Source organism: Heterodontus francisci, chromosome 27, assembly GCF_036365525.1.
Source record: "Heterodontus francisci isolate sHetFra1 chromosome 27, sHetFra1.hap1, whole genome shotgun sequence".
NCBI classification, from domain to species: domain Eukaryota; kingdom Metazoa; phylum Chordata; class Chondrichthyes; order Heterodontiformes; family Heterodontidae; genus Heterodontus; species Heterodontus francisci.
The window spans coordinates 29,312,672-29,334,349 of NC_090397.1; the positions used below are offsets into that span (position 1 = coordinate 29,312,672).

Below are 21,678 nucleotides of genomic sequence, written 5' to 3' on the forward strand. Positions count from 1 at the left end.
GTTCATGCCCAAATTTAAAGGACTTGCTTATCAAGCTGCCAATCAAAAACAGCACCTTGATTAAGGAGCCCCCATCCTTTGTGCGAGAACCATAGCATCTACATTACCTGTCATCACAGGTGCCCATTGCTCAAAGATGCAGTGTACATTACCTTAAATCAATCTGATCTGCAAGAAATACAATTCTGAGATAGCTGGAATCCCAGAAAATTTGTCCAAAACAACTTCTCAGATAGCTTAAATAAAAGCAAAATACTGCAGATACTGTAACTGACATGAAATGTTAACTTTGCTTCTCTCTCCACAGATGCTGCCAGACCTGCTGAGTATTTCCAGCATTTCTTGTTTGTGTTCTCAAATAGCTTGTGTGTTTCTGGGAGTTAACCCCTTGCAAGATGAATTTAATCTCATATCAACATCACAATATGAAACATCCCAAAAATCTGTTCTAGAACAAATAGGTAAAATTCTCAAATTAACACTTGAACCTCCCATGGCAAAAGGGATTATTTATTTTTATTTCGAGATACAGCACTGAAACAGGCCCTTCAGCCCACCGAGTCTGTGCCGACCAACAACCACCCATTTATACTAATCCTACATTAATCCCATATTCCCTACCACATCCCCCACCTTCCCTCATATCTCCTACCACATACCTACACTAGGGGCAATTTACAATGGCCAATTTACCTATCAACCTGCAAGTCTTTGGCTGTGGGAGGAAACCGGAGCACCCAGCAGAAACCCACATGGTCACAGGGAGAACTTGCAAACTCTGCACAGGCAGTACCCAGAAATGAACCCGGGTCGCTGGAGCTGTGAGGCTGCAGTGCTAACCACTGCGCCACTTTTCTTTAGTATGCACTCTGCACACACCACTGAAGTGAACCAGGGACAGGCCATGTTCTTGGAGAGGAGGTTATGTGAGGAACAATCTCCCGTTTGAGGTTTGTGACACAGAGAAGACCCTAGGTGACTACTCTTGCTTACACTCCATTTGAAGCAATCCCTTCCCCTATGGTTTCAGTTTGCTTCTTTTCAGCTTGAAATGAAATACTGCACATTCTCATCTTTCAAATTGCATACTTGCAGGAAAAAACTTACTTCAGAAATGTATTTTGTCAGTTTAGTGTAGTTGCTTAGTTAACCAATTTTGGTTTCAAAATGAATTGGTTATTATTCGTATCATGGTTAGATCTACAATCAATGGGTTAAAAATTTGTCTGGAATTACTTTCTGTCACTCGTGCCATCAGGAGGGAGGTGGCAGTGGCACTGAATGCCAACTCTCTCACCCCGGGACAGCCAATTAGTATCGCAAAATGTTCAATAACCTCACCAGGACAGACAAGGTAACACATAGGACCCTCTCCCTTTTCTTCCTTGCCCACCAACACATTCCTCACTCTCTTAAAGCAACAGTTTCACAACTAAACCTTCACAATGCAATTTGGTTAAGGAAAGGTCTAACTTTCTATTTTGTGCTATGGTGTTCCATCTCCTCCAGCTGCAATTTCTTACTTGTATGAATCAACAGGCTAGTATACCCACACCTCTCACTTCAGCTCTCCTATGCCACATGGCCTACATTCAACTGCTAGCCTTGCCCTCAGGCACTCATCCTTCTGACAGGAAAAATTAGTGCACAATACCCACAAGAGGCAGGCCACAAGAGGCGATGTTTCTATTTATAAACTATTTGTACCATACAAGGAAAAGGCCATTGTACCCGTGGGGGCACTCTGCTCTTGCCAAGGTCAGTGGCATATTGTCAACACCAAGTTAGTGATTGAAAAGCTACACTGTTGCCCTGCCATCCCTATGAAGCATCATACAGATGCAACTTCCTATTCCCTTTTCTGTCTCAATATGGAGGGGGCAATGCTCATTCTTTCTTAACTTCTATTTTCTTCTGAAGATCCATCACAGCAATGAGTGACACAGAAGGAAGAAGAAAATCAAGATGATGAGGAAGTGGAGGAAGGACAGAGACTTTACTACTTCCTGGTCAATAAAATGATTGTGAGGTTGATGATCGAGAGGAAGATGTTGGCGGATTGAAAATCAGCTTCTGCACTACTTCTGCACAGACCTCTTGCTCCATGTTCATTTGCCCCAACCCTCCACAGCTCACTTCCTGCATCACTTGCAGGCACTAGCTCATATATTTCCAACTGGGAAATAATGCAATGTCAGTAAAGGTGCGGTATTTGGTGATTCACAGGGCACAAAGACTGGGAAGTGGGTGAGGATGTGCTACCTCCCCTGCAGAGGCAGAGGAGAAAGCTGTTGTTCTGCAAAATGTGTGCTGACAAACCTTAGATCAGTAAAAGGCTGTCAAGAATAATGAACCCAGATTACAGAGGAAGATTGTTGAGCAACCAAGGTATTACACTATTATTTTTGTGCATATCTGATTATGTAGTTGTTTCACATGACTGGGTAAGAGGTTGGGAAAAAAAGAAACCAAAATTCTAATTAGCTTTTTGTACAACATTATCAAATACAACAATACTTACAACATAAAATAAAGTTTACAACTATCCCAATTATACTCCAGTCTTTTCTATACAAGATAAAGACTGACTTGGAGCATACTCTGAGGAAATGGTTCCAGTTATTGAAACAAAATGCACGGCATTTATCGCCACCACAGAATTAATCCTTCTCCTGAAACACGCGATGAATCTTAAGTGTGACTATAAGAAATTTAGAATGAACACTGAGGAAATATGCTCAATCAAACTGGATAGATCTGTGTGAGAAGATACAATGTCCTTTGAAAATGGATCCTTAAAAAATATGCATGATGGAATAAAGAAAGCAAGAAGATTGCACCTCTCAAATCCCTTAATGGAAACATCACTGACCAAGATAAACAGATATTATGCTGGGTAGAATCCTATCAGCAATTTGACTCACAAGAAACAACTGTTTCTGAAGCAGCATTAAGTTTAAGTGCCAGACTTGAGTCCTTTGACAAGTTTGATATACAGCCATCTATAAAAGAGCTCGAGAAGGCAATCATATCTTTAAGCATCAGGAAAGGCAGCAGGAAAAGATCAAATGAAAATCAAAACAAACAGTAAGAGCTTCTATGGGTATATTAAAAGTAAGAGAGTAGCTAAAGTAAGTGTGGGACTCTTAGAGGATGAGGACGAGGAATTAATAACAGGGAACAGGGAAATGGCAGATAATTTAAACCAATATTTTGTATCAGTCTTCACGGTGGAGGATACTATAAACATCCCAACAATACTAGATGAGCAAGGTGTTAATGGGAGGGAGGAAATTGTAACAATCACTATCACGAGGGAAAAGGTGCTGGACAAACTGATGGGACTGAAGGCAGACAAGTCACCAGGAGCTGATTGCCTGCACCCAAGGGAAGTGGCTGCAGAGATAGTGGAGGCATTGGTCATAATATAAAGGTAGATTGACTTAGTAAGATGGCGGCGTCCAGGACGGTGGTCGCGTAAGGCTGGGAGAGGAATTCACTGCAGAGACAGGCTGGCAATCCGGGAAAGGACTGCTGATGATGACCCTGCCAGTTGTGGCCAAGCTTGGAAGGCCACTTGGCTATGTTCGGGGAGCCCGTCCACGGCGGCGATCAGGAGGAAGAGCGGCCACATGGTCCCGGCAGCGGCTCCAGCTCACTCGGTGACTCCGCGCTGCTTCCACACAAACTTTCCCTCAACTCCGGCTCGGCTCCTGGATCCCGATCCCGATTCCAGTCGTACTACACCATTGTAAAAGGGACAACGGTGGGAGCTGATGCAATGTTTTACTACCTGCATCCCCTCCCCCCCCCCCACTCCCAGCTCACCCCCTTGCACCCCCTTCCCCACAGCAACCCCTTCCCATGTCCCCCCTTGCACCATCTTCCCCTCGCACCCCCTTCCCCTGCACCCCTCTCCCCTACAGCCCCCCTCCCAGCTCCCCCCGCACCCCCTTCCCTCCACCCCTTCCCACCGCACTCCTCATCCTCGCATCCCACCCCCCCTTCTGCACCCCTTCCCTCCACCTCCTCCCACCGTCATCCAGCTACCCCTGTGTAGGGGCCCCAACAACCCCACTGCCTTGTGGGCGTCTCGGGAGAGACCAAGGCTAAGGGAGTGAACCCTAACAGAAAATCCGGAGCGGAACCCCGAAGGCGGTCATGTGTCACCTTTGGCATGTTTCCGGCAGTTCCTGCAGCCATATTGGTGCCAAACGTTGTGCTCTGCACTCCTTTGGCCCCCACCAGGAAGGCCGAGAGGGGGGTTTTGACGCTTGGGCAACTCACAACCTCCATACATCCGCCCAGTCATGCGCCATGGAGAGGTCACTCCATAGCCGCCTCACAGCGACCAAATCAACACGGAAGGCAGCAGTTACGGGTTATAAGTCCAGCTCAATTGGCGTAGAGATTGGGCGCCACGGGTTGCCTTTGTCGGTGGGAGAGGTCATCGCATCCCACTGGACTGCTACCGCTCGCCTCAAACCCGGTCAGTAAGGTTCTGTCCCGCCACAGTCCACCTGCTTCAATGGGTGCTTGGAGCTCAGGGTCATTGCCCGACAAGTGGACTGTAACACCGCACCAAACAGCACGACCAAAAAAGGAAAGAAGGTACCAGCCCTTCGTTTTGCAAGCTGGAACGTCAGACCTATGTGTCCTGGACTGTCGGAAGACTTTACACAAATCAACGATTCTCGGAAGACCGGCATCATCAACAACGTGCTCGGTAGACTCAATGTGGACAGGAGACACGCCTCCCTGTGAGCGGATCTCTAAGAGAGCAAGACTACACCTTCTTCAGGCAGGGTAGGGATCCTGAAGAACCACGACAGCACGGAGTGGGCTTCGTCATCAGAAACTCTTTGCTCAGCATGATAGAGCCACCCTCAAATGGCTCGGAACGCATACTGTCCATCCGACTGCTCACCGCCTCTGGTCCAGTACACCTACTCAGCATCTATGCTCCAACACTCTGCTCCCCACATGAAGTTGAAGACCAGTTCTATGAGGAACTCCATAATATCATTAGTAGCATCCCCAACACCGAACACCTATTCCTGCTGGGGGACTTCAATGCCAGGGTTGGGGCCGACCATGACTCATGGCCTTCCTGCCTTGGGCACTATGGCATTGGAAGGATGAATGAGAATGGACAGAGACTGCTTGAGTTGTGTACCTATCATAACCTCTGCATCACCAACTCATTCTTTCACACTAAACCCTGTCACCAGGTTTCTTGGAGGCACCCAAGATCACGTCGTTGGCACCAGCTGGACCTCATTGTCACAAGGCGAGCCTCTTTTAACAGTGTTCAAATCACACGCAGCTTCCACAGTGCGGACTGCGACACCGACCATTCACTGGTGTGCAGCAAGGTTAGCCTCAAACCAAAGAAGCAGCATCACTCCAAGCAGAAGGGCTGCCCGCGCATCAACAGTAGCAGAATTTCTCATCCACAGCTGTTACACAAGTTTCTAATTTCACTTGAAAAAGCCCTTCAAAACACTCCTACAGGGGATGCAGAGACCAAGTGGACCCACATCAGAGACGCCATCTATGACTCAGCAATGACCACCTATGGCAAATGTGTGAAACGGAATGCAGACTGGTTTCAATCTCACATTGAAGAGCTGGAACATGTCACAGCCACTGCTGAACTACAAGAAAGCCCCCAGCGAGTTAACATCCATAGCAGTTAAAGCTGCCAGAAGCGCTGCACAAAGAACAGCCAGGCGCTGCGCAAATGACTACTGGCAACACCTATGCAGTCATATTCAGCTGGCCTCTGACACAGGAAATATCAGAGGGATGTATTATGGCATTAAGAGAGCTTTTGGGCCAACCATCAAGAAGATTGCCCCCCTCAAATCTAAATCAGGGGACACAATCACTGACCAACGCAAGCAAATGGACCGCTGGGTGGAACACTACCTACTCCAGGGAAAATGTTGTCACTGAGACTGCCCTCAATGCAGCCCAGTCTCTGCCAGTCATGGATGAGCTGGATGTACAGCCAACAAAATCCAAACTCAGTGATGCCATTGATTCTCTAGCCAGCGGAAAAACCCCTGGGAAGGATGGCATTACCCCTGAAATCATCAAGAGTGCCAAGCCTGTTATACTTTCAGCTCTGCACGAACTGCTTTGCCTGTGCTGGGACGAGGGAGCAGTACCACAGGACATGTGCGATGCCAATATCATCACCCTCTATAAGAACAAGGGTGACCGCGGTGATGGCAACAACTATCGTGGAATCTCCCTGCTCAGCATAGTGGGGAAAGTCTTCGCTCGTGTCGCTTTAAACAGGCTCCAGAAGCTGGCCGAGCGTGTCTACCCTGAGGCACAGTGTGGCTTTCGAGCAGAGAGATCCTCCATTGACATGCTGTTCTCCCTTCACCAGCTGCAGGAGAAATGCCACGAACAACAGATGCCCCTCTACATTGCTTTCATTGATCTCACCAAAGCCTTTGAGCTCGTCAGCAGACGTGGTCTCTTCAGACTACTAGAAAAGATTGGATGCCCACCAAAGCTACTAAGTATCACCTCATTTCATGACAATATGAAAGGCACAATTCAGCATAGCGGCGCCTCATCAGACCCCTTTCCAATCCTGAGTGGCGTGAAACAGGGCTGTGTTCTCGCACCTACACTGTTTGGGATCTTCTTCTCCCTGCTGCTCTCACATGCATTCAAGTTCTCAGAAGAAGGAATTTTCCTCCACACAAGATCAGGGGGCAGGTTGTTCAACCTTGCCTGTCTAAGAGCGAAGACCAAAGTACGGAAAGTCCTCATCAGGGAACTCGTCGTTGCTGACGATGCTGCATTAACATCTCACACTGAAGAGTGTCTGCAGAGACTCATTGACAGGTTTGCGGCTGCCTGCAATGAATTTGGTCTAAGCTTCAGCCTCAAGAAAACAAACATCATGGGACAGGACGTCAGAAATGCCCCATCTATCAATATCGGCAACCACACTCTGGAAATGGTTCAAGAGTTCACCTGCCTAGGCTCAACTATCACCAGTAACCTGTCTCTCGATGCAGAATTAAACAAGCGCTTGGGAAAGGCTTTCACTGCTATTTCCAGACTGGCCAAGAGAGTGTGGGAAAATGGCGCACTGACACAGAACGCAAAAGTCCGAGTGTATCAAGCCTGTGTCCTCAGTACCTTGCTCTACGGCAGTGAGGCCTGGACAATGTACGTCAGCCAACAGCGGCGTCTCAATTCATTCCATCTTCGCTGCCTCCGGAAAATCCTTGGCATCAGATGGCAGGACCGTATCTCCAACACAGAAGTCCTTGAGGCGGCCAACATCCCCAGCATATACACCCTACTAAGCCAGCGGCGCTTGAGATGGCTTGGCCATGTGAGCCGCATGGAAGATGGCAGGATCCCCAAAGACACATTGTACAGCGAGCTCGTCACTGGTACCAGACCCACCGGCCATCCATGTCTCCGCTTTAAAGACGTCTGCAAACGCGACATGAAATCCTGTGACATTGATCACAAGTCATGGGAGTCAGTGGCCAGCGTTCACCAGAGCTGGCGGGCAACCATAAAGGCGGGGCTAAAGCGTGGCGAGTCGAAGAGACTTAGCAGTTGGCAGGAAAAAAGACAGAAGACAGCCAAGTGTGTAACAGCCCCGACAACCAATTTTATCTACAGCACCTGTGGAAGAGTCTGTCACTCTAGAATTGGCCTTTATAGCCACTCCAGGCGCTGCTGCACAAACCACTGACCACCTCCAGGCACTTACCCATTGTCTCGCGAGACAAGGAGGCCAAAGAAGAAGAAGAAGAAGGTCATAATATACCAAAACTCACTGGATTCCGGTAGGATACCAGCGGATTGGAAAAACGCTAATGTGATGCCCCTATTCAAGAAAGCAGGAAACGATAGACCCGTTAGCTTCACATCAGTCATTGGGAAAATGCTTGAGTCGATTATTAAGGATGAAATAGCAGGACATTTGGAAAAACATAATGCAATCAAACAGAGTCAACATGGTTTTACGAAACGGAAATCACGTTTGACAAATTTGTTAGAGTTCTTTGAGGATATAATAAGCAGAGTGGATAAAGGTGAACTAGCAGATGTTGTGTATTTGGATTTTCAGAAGGCGTTTGATAAGGTGCCACATAAAAGGTTATTGCACAAAATAGGAGCTCAGGGTATTGGGGGTAATGTGTTGGCACGGATTGAGCATTGGCTAACACACAGAAGGCAGAGAGTTGGGATCAATGGGTCTTTTTCAGGTTGGAAAGCCGTAACTAGTGGGGTGCTACAAGAATCGGTCCTAGGGCCTCAGCTATTTACTCTCTACATTAATGACTTAGAGGAAGGGACAGAGTGTAGTGTATCCAAATTTGCTGATGATATAAAATCAGGTGGGAAGGCACATAGTGATGAGGACACAAAAAATCTGCAAAGGGATATAGAGAGGTTAAGTGAGTGGGCAAAAACTTGGCAGATGGTGTTCAATGTGGGAAAGTGTGAGGTCATCCACTTTATTTATTTTTTTATTTAGAGATACAGCACTGAAACAGGCCCTTCGACCCACCGAGTCTGTGCCGACCAAGAACCACCCATTTCTACTAACCCTACAGTAATCCCCATATTCTCTACCACCTACCTACACTAGGGGCAATTTACAATGGCCAATTTACCTATCACCTGCAAGTCTTTGGCTGTGGGAGGAAACCGGAGCACCCGGTGAAAACCCACGCGGTCACAGGGAGAACTTGCAAACTCCACACAGGCAGTACCCAGAATTGAACCCAGGTCCCTGGAGCTGTGAGGCAGTGGTGCTAACCACTGCACCACTCGTAGTTTCCACTTTGGGTGCAGTTGGTGAGTGGGTGCAAATTGTGCTCAAAATAGCAATCGTTTTGAGAAGTATCTTTTCTCCCCCTCAGGTTTCTGCTCAAACTCATAACACCGAATGTAGGAAAAATAAAAAGGCAGATTATTATTTAAATGGAGAAAGATTACAAAATACTGCAGTACAGAGGGATCTGGGTGTTCTTGTGCATGAAACACAAAAGGTTAGCATGCAGGTGCAGCAAGTAATTAGGAAGGCAAATGGAATTTTGGCCTTTATTGCTCGGGGATTGGAGTTTAAAAATAGGGAAGTCCTGTTACAACCGTACAGGGTGTTGGTGAGGCCACACCTGGAGTACTGCGTACAGTTTTGGTCCCTGTGTTTAAAGAAGGATATACTAGCATTGGAGGCAGTTCAGAAAAGGTTCACTAGGCTGATTCCTGGGATGAAGGGGTTGTCTTATCAAGAACGGCTAAACAGGTTAGGCCTTTAATTCATTGGAGTTTCGAAGAATGAGAGGTGATCTTATAGAAGCATATAAGATTTTAAGGGGGCTCGACAGGGTAGATGTTGAGAAGATGTTTCCACTAGTGAGGGAATCTAGAACTAGGGGACATAGTTACAGAATAAGGGGGCACACATGATGTGTGAAGGAATTTCTTCTCTCAGAGGGTGGTGAATCTCTGGAATTCTCAGCCTCAGAGAATTGTGGAGGCTAGGTCACTAAATGAATTTAATGAGGAGGTAGATATATTTTTGAAATCTCGGGGAGTCGAGGGTTAGGCAGAGCAGGCCCGAAAGAGGAGTTGAGGCCTGGGACAGATCAGCCATGATCTTATTGAATGGCGGGGCAGGCTTGAGGGGCTGAATGGCCTACTCCTCCTCCTATTTCTTATGTTCTTAAATGAGGCATTGAAACGAGGAGGACAGTTTGTGCTTGAACACCTCCACAATGTCTTGCTTTCTTTCTGGAGGATGACAGGAAGGATGTTAATATCTTTCAGTTGTCCAGAAACAAAGAAAATTGTATTGATTGCAACAACTGAAGGGGAGTTTCTCTTCTTCGTGTTGAGACATTCGCACAGGTCAAGGTAGCAAGTACTTGCTGACCATGTTTATCCAGAGGGTTAGTGTAGCTTCCATGCTATTGGGTCAACTATTGACATGATCTTTACCTTAAAGCAACTGCAAGAAGTGTCAGGAATGGAGAAAGCCTCTTGGGACAGCCTACAGAAACTTTACAACAGCTTTTGATCTGGTCAGTTGAAAGGGCCTTTTTTAATTGCTGGAGAGAATTGGTTGCCTCCCCCACCCCCGGTCCTCCTCAGTCTGATTTGATCCTTCCATAATGGTACAAAGGCTACAATCTAGTATGACGATAATCAATCTGACAGTTTTGAAATCCGTAGTAGCACGAAACAGAATGTGTTTTGGCTGCAATATTCTTTGGTATATTCATCTCTCTTCTGCTTTGTTATGTTTTCTTACCTAGTGCCAAAGGTTTATTGCTCCATACAAGATCAGTTAGAAAACCCTTTAATAATGTTCACCGTACACAGTGAAGTGGAGCTTAAATAATGTTCGCGTCGACGATGAAACTCTGCATCGCCTCCAGTATGCCAGCGCAGCCTTCGGTCGCCTTCTCACGGGAAATCTGCTGGGAGTTAAAATCCAATCCCACCTTTTGATTTGCAACAAGCAAAAGGGCTATAATAATGCAGGTTGTGTGAATTGAGCAACATCTGGACGGCTCTCAAGGTTGAAGCGCAATAAGATATAGTGTCATGGGAGTATTTTTTTTTCTCTCCTGTATAACTAAAAGGAGCTGTGTACCTTTAAGACTGAGAGAAGTTTTTATATTCCCCGGACACAGAGTGTGCAAGCAAGAAGCCTGTTTCTTAGGTAACAGCAGGAAAGGTAAGGTCATATGCTGTGTTGTATCAGTTGTCTGTGTGTAAAAACTGGCTAGAACCTGTTTGAACTGGTAGTCCAGCAAAACGTGCTCCTTGTAGGAAGCAAGAATTTGTCTCTCTATCAGCAGAAAAATTACTTTGGCCTACAGGCTGTGTTTCACCTGGAAAGGTAAAAACCCCAGAAAGGAAATATTTGTATTGTTGAAGGTTGCAAATCCTTTTACTTCCAATCTCTAAGAAGTCTTTGCCTCAGGAGTGACTTTCTATTGCCTTTTTGTGTTTCTGGGAGTTCTGGAATTCTCAGTAAAGTTTCTACTGAAAGACTACCAACTTTAAAATCCAAATAGACCTGTTGCTATACTCCTTGGTGAAAGAACTGTATGACACCTGCTTTGAACGCCTATCCATTATCGACTGTTTGGTGAATTCACCTGGAGACTTTGAGCGGCATCTGACTATTCAACTCTGGGACACCTCACTGAACCGGGAACATAACCCACAAAGACTTACAACCCAGTTATTTTATTATTCCTATGAAACAGCTCTAATTTAAAACATCATTTTTAAAACCGGTTAACAGTTGGTTTTTGAATGTATGTGTGTGCTTGAAGGCTGGGAGGAATAAGAAGTTAAAATCTTTTTAGACATAGGTTTATCTCAATATTGTTTAAGATTTAGTTTATTAATAAATAATTAATTTGTTGTTGTTTAAAGATACCTGGTTTGGTGTATTTTATGATGGGGGATATTAAAGTGTTTAATTTGGCTAATTTTCATTAAGTGGGGAAACTTTAATAATATGCTATGACCTGTGGAGTAATGGGACTGAATTGACAGTGCATTACTCCCACCTCGATTATAACATATTAACTGGGGTCTCAATTAACTGGGATCCAAATCCAATGCTAATTACATCAATTATAAGGGGAGTAATAATTTGAAAGAGAAAAATAAAAGGAACCAGGTGTCTTGTATATATGGGTAAAGGCTGTACCATCGGAATGGCATTAGCAGTTGCTGCAGAGTTTCTGGGAAAGGAGAATGTGTCCCTCAGTGACTTGGCAACTTTAACTAAAAATAAACTAAAAGATCTGGCAACACAATTGGGGTTAGAGTTGAAATGAGGTGCTAAAAAAGCAGGGATAATTGACATTATAGCCCAACATCTAAAATTGGAAGAAGAGGGAGAAGATAGTAGGTCAGAGAGTGATGCGGTGGAATTGGCTAGAATGCAGTTAGAAATGAAGAAATTTGAGCAGGAAGAAGCAATAAGAAAACTTGAGGCTGAAAAAGAATTAAGAAAACTTAAACTTGAAAAAGAGGAAAGAGAGAAAGAGAGAGCACATCAGAGAAAAGTGACAGGGAAGAGAGGAAATTTAGGTTAAATGAGATGGAACAAAGACAAAGGGGTAGTCTTGACTCCGGGGATATTTCTGGTCAGGAAGAATCTGAATCCAGCTCAGGATCCAGTGAAAAGCTGTTTAAATTTATACAAGCTCTTCCTAAGTTTGAGGAAAGGGACGTAGAGGCATTTTTCACATCTTTTGGAAAAAATAGCCAAGCAAATGAAATGGCCGAAGGAAAGCTGGACACTGGGCAGAGCTCATGAAGTTTATGCCATGCTTCCTGAAGAGGCTTCTGCAGATCATGAGATGACAAAAAAGACTATTCTCGCTGTGTATGAGTTAGACCCTGAAGCTTACCGACAGAAGTATTGGAACTTATGGAGATTGGCTGGGCTGAGGTATGTAGAATTTGAGGGTGAAGCAAATTAATTTTGACTGTTGGATACAGGCATTAAAGATGGAAACCACGTATGAGAATCTTAGAGAACTGATGCCCTTGGAAGAGTTTAAAAATTCAATTCCTTCAGTAGCAAGAACTCATGTAGATAACCTAGAAATTTTGAAAGCTAGGCAAGCAGGGGAAATTGCTGATGCTTTTTAGCTTGTGAATAAGCAAAATCTTCTGTCAGTCACCCCCATAAGCCCAAGAAGAATAGAAAGTGGGAGAGTGAAAGGAAGGCAAGCAGCTGGGGACAAGAAGGAACAGCTGGGAATGCCCCAGGATCACCTCCTCAAGGCAGAAAGGAAGGTGCTGAGGGTAGGAGTGAGGTCCACAAGCTGAAGCGTTATCATTGCCACAAGATGGGTCATCTTCATTCAGAATGCTGGAAATTGCGAGGTAAAACTATGGGGCTTGTTGGGGTACACAAAGCTAATGCAGAGAAAAGAGCTCTGACTGAGAGTACGGCAGACCAGGCTGTAACTTTAACGGTGGCTGTAAAACCAGATACAAAAACAAAAGTGAGTGTAAAGTTTAAGAATAAGATACCCGAAAGTTATAATGAATTCTTGTCAAAGGGAAAAGTAACTCCATATCCTTGAAGTGAGGCAGGAAAACTTATCATTATACTCAGGGATACAGGAGCAACTCAAACACTTTTGCTGGGGAAAGATATAACGTTTCCACCAGAGAGCACCCTGAACGCTAATGTTTTAGTTAATGGAATTGGCGGGGAGTATATACCTGTACCTTTATATAAAGTGCACTTAGAGTATAACCTAATATCTGGGATGGTAACTGTAGGAGTTGTCCATAGTTTTCCAGTAGAGGGAATTGATCTACTTCAAAGAAATGATTTGACCAGATCAAAAGTATCAGCTTCTCCTATAATTAGAGAAACCAAGTGAAGTTAAAGAAACAGAACAATTACAGGAACAAATTTCAGGAATATTTCCTGCTTGTGTAGTAACCCAAGCTATGGCTAATCAGGTTGCATTGTCGGAGGTATAAGTGGCACCACAAACAGATAGCCAAGTATCTGAAACCTTATTTGGGGATTTAAATAATTCAAATGAGATTTTTAACAGATCTTCTATAATTGCAGCACAGCAAGCTGATCCAGAGTTATACAGAATAGCACAGACGGCTCTGATGAAGGCTGAGGCGAAAGGAATTCCGGAAGCCCATTATATGGAAAACGTTTTTCTTTTGAGGAGGAAATGGAGACCACCTCATAGACCTGCGGACGAAGACTGGATAGTTGTTGAACAGATAGTGGTACCACCTAAATATCGCCAGGAATTAATAATGTTAGCATGTGACAATCCTTTTGCAAAACATGGGGGAATCGGAAGACTAAATCACGTGTAAGTCAATACCTTAAAGCATCCCAAGCCAATATGAAAAAATGGGCAGACAAGAATGCAAAGCCCCGCCATTTTCAACCAGGGGATGAAGCATTGGTGTTGTTACCATTACAGGGTGAACCAGTAAAAGCACGGTTCAGTGACCCGTATAAAGTTATCAAAAGAGTGGGTAAGGTAGATTACTTGATTGATACCCCTGTTCGCTGGAAGAAGAATTGGTTGTGTCATATCAATATGTTAAAGCACTATTATTGCAGGGAGGAGGATAAGCCAGTACAGGTATGTCAGGTAATGGGGTCTGTTGAGAAGGAAAATTATAGTGAGGATGAGGCACAAGGAGGCCTAGACAATTCTCAGATTGAACCTCCAACTATCTGGTTAGCGAATACAGAATGGCTAGGAAAATTGGACAATATGTTTTTGTACTTAGTTCCAAACAACGTGAAGACCTAACTAGGCTTTTCACAACTTTTAAAAGAGTCTGTAGAGATAAGCCAGGATGTACAACCTTAGCCACAAATGATGTGGATATAGGGGAATCCGTTCCTTTAAAGCACCATCCTTACTGCTTAAGTCCAGACAAACAGGCTCAAGTAAAAGTAGAAATCCAATACATGCTGGAAAACAACTTAATTGAACTTAGTCAAAGCAGCTGGACTTCACCAATAGTCTTAGTGCCTAAACCTGATGGGTCAACCTGACTCCATAGACTAAAGAAAAGTCAATGTAGTAACAAAAGCAGACTCCTACCTAATTCCACATTGTAACGGAAACCACACCTGCCAAAATGAGACATATTAATTATGTCATATGGAACATTATTTTTGAACTGTTACTGGACTGGATATATCTTGTTTAAATAGACCACAACAGTGAATTCTAAAAGACAGTTGCATGAATAAAACAATGGGAGTGCCTCCCTGATTCAATCGTCCAGATGGATTTTGATCAAGAGACATTGACTGCTTAAGAGCCAGCATTCCACCACCCCCACCCCCCCCCCTCACCCCACTGAGAGTGTCTGCTAAGCTTGAAGGAATCCACAAATCTCGCAGATGAGGTTGCTCTAAACAAGGAGCTACTCACATGACTAATCTGCGGGCAACATGGTTTTTTTTAAAATTGTGCCTGCTCACAGAACAGTTTTGGGGAAGAGACTGCAATTTTAAGACAAAAGAAAAGGAAGGTCTCTTCATCTCTCTCTCTCTCACACGCAAAGTTCCAGGGACCCACGGAAGTAACTTAAGCCTGAAGACAAAAAAGACCAGTGAAACAAGTTTGAAGGTGTGCACTGGGCCCCAACGAGAACTGCAAGACTTTATTTCAATCAAAGACTTTACATCCAACTCAAAACCAGTAACTAAATTTCCAGCTATTACTTCAAACATTTACCTTTGATTCTTTCTCCTTTTCTGTCTCTATTTGCATTTGTGTTTATTGCTTATGCATGGTAGCGTGGTCGTGTCACGTATCTTTAGTAGTTTTAACTGAATTAGAGTTTTAAGGTTAATAAACTTACACCTTTCTTATTTAAATCTGAGAAAACCTGTCTGGTTGATTTCTTTGCAACCACAATTAGAGAGCAGTGAGCAACAACTCACTGAGGGGAAACTAAAAACATGGTGTTTGAAAAGTTAAACCCTGTTACGGCCAAACCAGTAAAAGACTGAGAGGGGAGCCCTAGATCCCTTTCTCACCTGGTCGTAACACTCATTTAGAAGACTGTATTGACAGTGCTAGGTTTCTGACTAAGGTCGACTTGTTCAAGGGATACTGGCAAGTTCCTTTTACTCCTCGAGCCAGTGATATCAGCTTTTGTCACACCAGACGGTCTTTATCAGTGCTGGGTGATGCCATTCAGGCTAAAAATAAGCCCCAGCTACTTTTCAAAAATTAATGAATCAGGTGGCAGCCGGTGTTCCCAACTGTGTGGTGTATCTGGATGATGTACTCCTATACAGTAACACATGGCACGAATGCTAAAAACTCTTGTTGAAAAAACTGCAAACAGTGGACTTAGTAGTAAATCTGGCAAAAAGCAAATTCGGAAAAGCAAGAGTAACTTACCTCAGACACAGAGTGGGGCAAGGACAATTGGAGTTCCCTATCGCTAAATCTAAACGTGAAATCAGGAGGTTTTTAGGGATGTGCGGTTTTTACTGGAAGTTTGTACTGAATTTTAGTGCTGTAGCTCCTCCATTAACCGATTTGCTACAAATAAAAAACAAAATAGTATAGTCAGACGAATTCCAGGCAATCTTAACTAATGAACCAGTGTTGGCTACTCCAAATTTTGCTAAACCCTTCAAGATAGCGATTGATGCTAGCGACCTGGGGGGTTGGTGCAATCCTATTGCAGGATGACGAATCGGGCATAGAAAAACCAGTAGGGTACTTTTCAAGAAAACTAAATCACCACCAAAAAAATTATTCAACAGTGGAAAAAGAAAAATTAGGACTTATGCTGGCTCACAAACATTTCTAAGTATATGTCTGGCAAGACTACAAAGAAACACTAATATGCACTGACCATAACCCATTAATGTTTGTGGAAAAATTTAAAAGCCAAAATGCTAGAATATTTAGATGGAGTTATTCTTACAGCCTTATCATTTGAAGATTGTACATATTTTGAGGAAAAACAATGTTATTGCGCTGCTTTGTAATGAATTTAACCTTGTTAATGGCAATGATATAAAGAAAGGTTCTGTTTATTACTAGTAGAGTGAATGGGGGCATGAATGTGAAAATATGTTTCATATTTTTTCAGTTTCTGTTTTGCATTGCAATGAAACACATTTAAGAATGACGTTTCATTTTGCCAAGGTAAGAAGTGTCATGGGAGTGTCTTTTTTTCTCTTCTGTAAAAACTAAAGGGGGCTGTGTACCTTTAAGACTGAGAGAAGCTTTTATATTCCTTGGGCACAGAGTGTGCAATCAGCAAGCCTGTTTCCTAGGCAACAGTGGGAAAGGTGAGGTCACATGCTGTATTGTGCAAGTTATCTGGAACTGGTTTGAACTGGCAGTCCAGTGACGCGTGGTCCTTGAAGGAAGAATTTGTCTCTCTATCAGCAGAAAATTTACTTTGGTCTATAGGATGTGTTTCGCCTGGAAAGGGTAAAAACCCCAGAAAGGAAAGTTTTGTATTGTTGGAGGTAGCAAATTCCTTTTTACTTCTAGTGTCTCAGAAGTCTTTGCCTTAGGAGTGACTTGCTATTGCCTTTTTGTGTTTCTGGAGTTCTGGAATTCTCAGTAAAGCTTCTACTGAAAGACTACCAATTTTAAAATGCAAATAGACCTGTTGCTATACTCCTTGGTGAAAGAACTGTATGACGCCTGCTGCAGCTGAAGTGCTTTGAACACCTATCCATTATCGGCTGTTAAGCGGATTCGCCTGGAGACTTAGAGTGGCATCTGACTGTTCGACTCTGGGACACCTCACCAAACCGGGAACATAACCTACAAAGACTTACAACTCAGTTATTTTACTATTCCAAAAAATAGCTCCAATTTAAAACATCATTTTTAAAACCGGTTAACTGTTGTTTTTTGAATGTATGTGTGCATGCATGAAGGTTAGGAAGAATAAGAAGTTAAAGACTTTTTAGACATAGGTTTATCTCAATATTGTTTAAGATTTAGTTTATTAATAAATAATTAATGTGTTGTTGTTTAAAGATACCTGGTTTTGTGTATTTTATTCTGGGGGGTGATTAAAGCGTTTAATTTGGCTAATTTCCAATAGGTGGGAAAACTTTAACAATATGCTATGACCTGTGGATTAACGGCACTCCCGCCTTGGTTGTAACAATAACAGGATTGGTAAAGTTGGTCACATTTGAGCTCCCTCACTGCCTTGTTACCAGCAAAACAAGTGTCTCAGGAGCATTACTGCAAGTGTATTCTGATTGGCAGGTTAGTTTTTGGTGCATACAACAAATCCTCATGGTTCAAAATAGAACATTCCTGCAATTATATTATGATCAGAAGAAAAGGAATGCAACTTTAATAAATTTAATGCACCAAGAGGAATTTCATCATGTTGTCCATTAAATGAAGTTCTGAGGAGACATCCCCACACTGAAATAGCAACAATCATGTTTAGTGCATACACTAAATTTGAAATATGTGATATTTTCACTCCTTCATTGATTATTTTGCAGTTTCTTTAACAGAACCTTATTGATTTTATATAAGCAAATTAAATATTCAATACCACTGGTGTTATACTAAGTACATCAGCATGCCGATCACCGGGAGAGTAAATGCCAAACCGCTATTTGTTCAGCAAAGCTGTATGAATAAAGCAGCTCTCTTGCATATCAAATAGCTGATGAGTATTTTCATCTGACATCTCCTGCCTGCCTGATTCAGTTTGCTGTCCATCCTGTGTCCTCTACACTTTAGTGAGGACATTGACAGTGTGTGTCAAATGATGCAGATAGACCAAAAAGAGAGCTTGGCTGAGAGATAATGGCAGAGGTTGAACATATGGCCTGTAGGTCTGGGATGATAAGGCTTTCTTACAAGGAGAAGAAAAACTCTCGGCACCATAGTATCATATGCTTTACAGTTGATGCTTATTTCTTCAAAGGAATAATCACTTTGAAGAATGAAATCAGAATTAATTATCCTCATATGTGATTTAGATACCATCTTTAGATTTATTCAGTCATTTTATTGCTATCATTTTGACATCACCCCAACCTGCCCACAAGTGCTCAACTATTTTTGTGTCTACAGTGATTAATAATAATCGAATAATTATTAGAGGTGTAGGTAGATTGGATTTTCACCCACTTTAGTATATTTTTCATGCGAATAATACGATTTTCGTCTCTTTAATGGGGGATATTAAAGATAGAGTAAAACAAATTTTTTTAACTTGCAAATATGGCCATAAATTTAACTCAAAATTTGAATTGTTTCAACTCAAAAGGGGTGTAAATAAGTACCGCGGGTCTCAAGGCAGAAAAGCAAGGTTTACATTTCACAGTTTTGTTTAATGTAGCATCCGTTAAAGTTGCCTTCGTGGAATCAATACACAATTATCGAATGAAGAACTGAAATATCAACAAGGCAGGTTGGTGGCGATGGAGTCTTTGTTGATCCAATATGCTCCCTATTGGACTGAACTAATGATCCCACAAGGCTGAATGGTAAAAATAACATTTGGAATCAATTGAGCTTTAAATTCCAACACCATAATTTGTAAACTTTGTAACCAAAAATAATTCAAGAGGCACATCTCCTGATGTAAACTAATGGAACTTGATCCGATAAATTACTGCAAAGTGGGAGAAAGTCATTCTGACCAATCCACCATCAGTTTGATGCACAGGCTTTGACTTTTAATGAACATGAGGTGATAATTTCACAAGGCAGTGAAACAAATTGTAAAACATTCATATGTTTATACATCCTGTTTATTTAATGTGCTTTTGCAGGATATAAATAATGACAAAATTACAAAATTTGTAACTGGAAGCCCAAGCATATGTACAATTATTAGTTGCAGCGAGGCCACTATTTTATCCCCATACATTTTCATTTTGGTACCATGTTTACAGTGAGTTTTTTTTAAACTGCCAAATTACTACATACATGTATCAACAGTGAATAGGCAAAATATGTACAAGGAAACCGCATTGTTCAAGTACTATAATACCGTATTAAAAGATTAACACTGAATCGAACTAAAATTCAGTCCAACCATACAATATACATTTGATTATCAATTACAACCCAAGCTCTAATAGTCATCCCGTGTCTTATATTTGGGTGACATTTATCATTAAGCCCAGCTTAGTTTCTATATCATATAAAAATAATGTAACATTGAAACAACTTAAGACGATTATTACACAAGTTCAATAAGGATTCTAAAATAAACATTAAATTGATTCACAATAGGCTTTTTTTCAAATAGATGGTGTCATATAACTGTTATCATCACCATTCTTGATAATGTTGCCTATTCACACCACAGTTAAATACTAGCTCAAAGTGGTTTCGATAGGCAATGCAGCATAGCCGTATTATATGCTGCTACATCTTTTAATTTTTTTTTTGCAAACAAATGAGAAACACGATGATTCTCATATTCAATAAACATTGATCGCTCCAGGTAGTAAATCAGTTGATTGTGGTTTCACAGGTTTAGTTCAAAAAACGTCATGTGCTGCATTGTTTTGAAAGAAATCAGTCACAGATCTTAGTCTTTGCCTCAAGCGGAAGACGCATCACACTGCCGAGCAAGTCACTATTCGTGAAATTTTGTGTTTTGTACTATAGAACAAAAATATATTCATTGTGCCATGTTTCAGTTAAATCTGACAATCACACGTGCAGACAATATATTTTCTGAAATAAGCTATTTTTTCTCATCTGAATGGCAACCTCTTCTGCATCCAGCACTGTCACTTGGACTGCTAACATATCCAGTGCATTGTATGAATATGCAGTGTGCCTCCATCTATAATGCAACTCTGTTGGCTTGCAGACATTAGCACATTCTGTATTGCACAAGGGACCTCACCAACACCGCGATCAGCTACATTGGAATGATGGATTCTCCTTCCAGTCACAGAGAAAATTTTTTAAAACTAGGAATTTACTTCTTTTGAGCTCCTCAATTGCTGTTGGTCAAGCAGTTTTAAAATTAGATCAATCTGAACACTGTTTAGAAATAAGACCGAAAACTGGCTTCAAGTGCAAACTGATGTTTTTCTATTTCGAAACATTCTTCATTCTTTCACATGTTAGGAGCAAGATGTCATAAAAATCACTACTGCTTACTTGAAAAATAATAAATAAAAATATTCCCATACTAACTTTTGCAGTACCACGTTACTAAAGAAAAAAAATACAAAATTATTTTCAGTGCAGATCAGTGTTTATAACAAGGGCTAGAAACTCTGAAGGAATTGCTCTGAGTAAATGTAGATGCGTTGTGAAATTTCCAGTAAAACAAGAGTGAAATTCACAACAATTGCCTAAAGCAGTGAGCAAACCACTAAAACAGTGCAGTCATTTCAAAACAAAAGCAGTTATTGAAAGATATTAGCTTAGCCATTTTTAACAATATCCCAAGGCTGTAATACATGAATCACAGCTTTTTGTTAAAAAGTGTTAGTCCAAAAGGGATATAAAAATGCTTAGACTTGTTATCAGCTTTTAGCAGCATTCAAGTTATCAGATGGGCAGAAGAGACCTTTAGAATTAGAGTCCACTGATTTCTTCTAAATCCGCAATGCCCCGAAAAGGTTGAAGGAAAACGTTACGTCAAGACCAAGAGAAAATCTCGAAACTGCATCAGCTTAGGTCCTTCTGATGGACTGGTTTTAAATAAGTCTAAGGACAGTTGTCGTGTGTCAATGTCATTCCTGTTGCTACAATGGGAGGAATGTCAAGGAAAAAGAGCAACTTCATGCAGTGATGACAGTAACGGTGGAAAGGTCACTCAGCGAGTGCAGTTTTCCTCTCCACTGGGTCAGAGGTCACCAGAGGAGACAAAATGTGCTGCTTGCAGTGATTGCTCAAAAGAGTGCGAAGGCACAGACAGAAGAGAATGAGACATAGCGTTTAGAATATTGTGGTCTCATACTTAGTGCTCATCGCCCTTTTTGATTCTTGCACAGGTTCCACAATCCAAGGTACATTAGGATGAGTCTTTTGTTCTAGAAGAGGTTGATCAATCTGCAGGCAAAGAAAAAAAATCATTCGCAACCGAGAATTTTATTTATTCATGAATAACATATGATTAGCAAAAACTAACAAATGCACTAGAGTT

General features: G+C 42.3%; 2 protein-coding genes across 18 annotated transcripts in view; one reads left to right on the forward strand and one right to left on the reverse strand.

The window, feature by feature from the left end:
- Nucleotides 1-15,348, forward strand: part of apaf1 (apoptotic peptidase activating factor 1) — a 334,569-nt gene extending 319,221 nt beyond the window's left edge. Inside the window, exon 29 of the mRNA XM_068059047.1 lies at nucleotides 13,625-15,348. Coding sequence (XP_067915148.1) covers nucleotides 13,625-13,657 — 33 coding nt within the window. The 3' untranslated portion in view covers nucleotides 13,658-15,348. The remainder of the gene's footprint in view (nucleotides 1-13,624) is intronic.
- A 3,895-nt stretch (nucleotides 15,349-19,243) lies between these two features.
- Nucleotides 19,244-21,678, reverse strand: part of anks1b (ankyrin repeat and sterile alpha motif domain containing 1B) — an 831,451-nt gene continuing 829,016 nt past the window's right edge. For 7 of the 17 annotated variants that reach the window (XM_068059060.1, XM_068059062.1, XM_068059069.1 and 4 more), the window contains 2 exons: nucleotides 21,493-21,584; nucleotides 19,250-20,174 (listed from right to left, as the gene is read on the reverse strand). In XM_068059060.1, the coding sequence (XP_067915161.1) occupies nucleotides 20,129-20,174; nucleotides 21,493-21,584 (138 nt within the window). In that variant the 3' untranslated portion in view covers nucleotides 19,250-20,128. Of the gene's footprint in view, nucleotides 21,585-21,678 lie in introns of all 17 variants that reach the window. The other 10 variants (XM_068059059.1, XM_068059057.1, XM_068059073.1 and 7 more) reach the window with 8 other exon arrangements.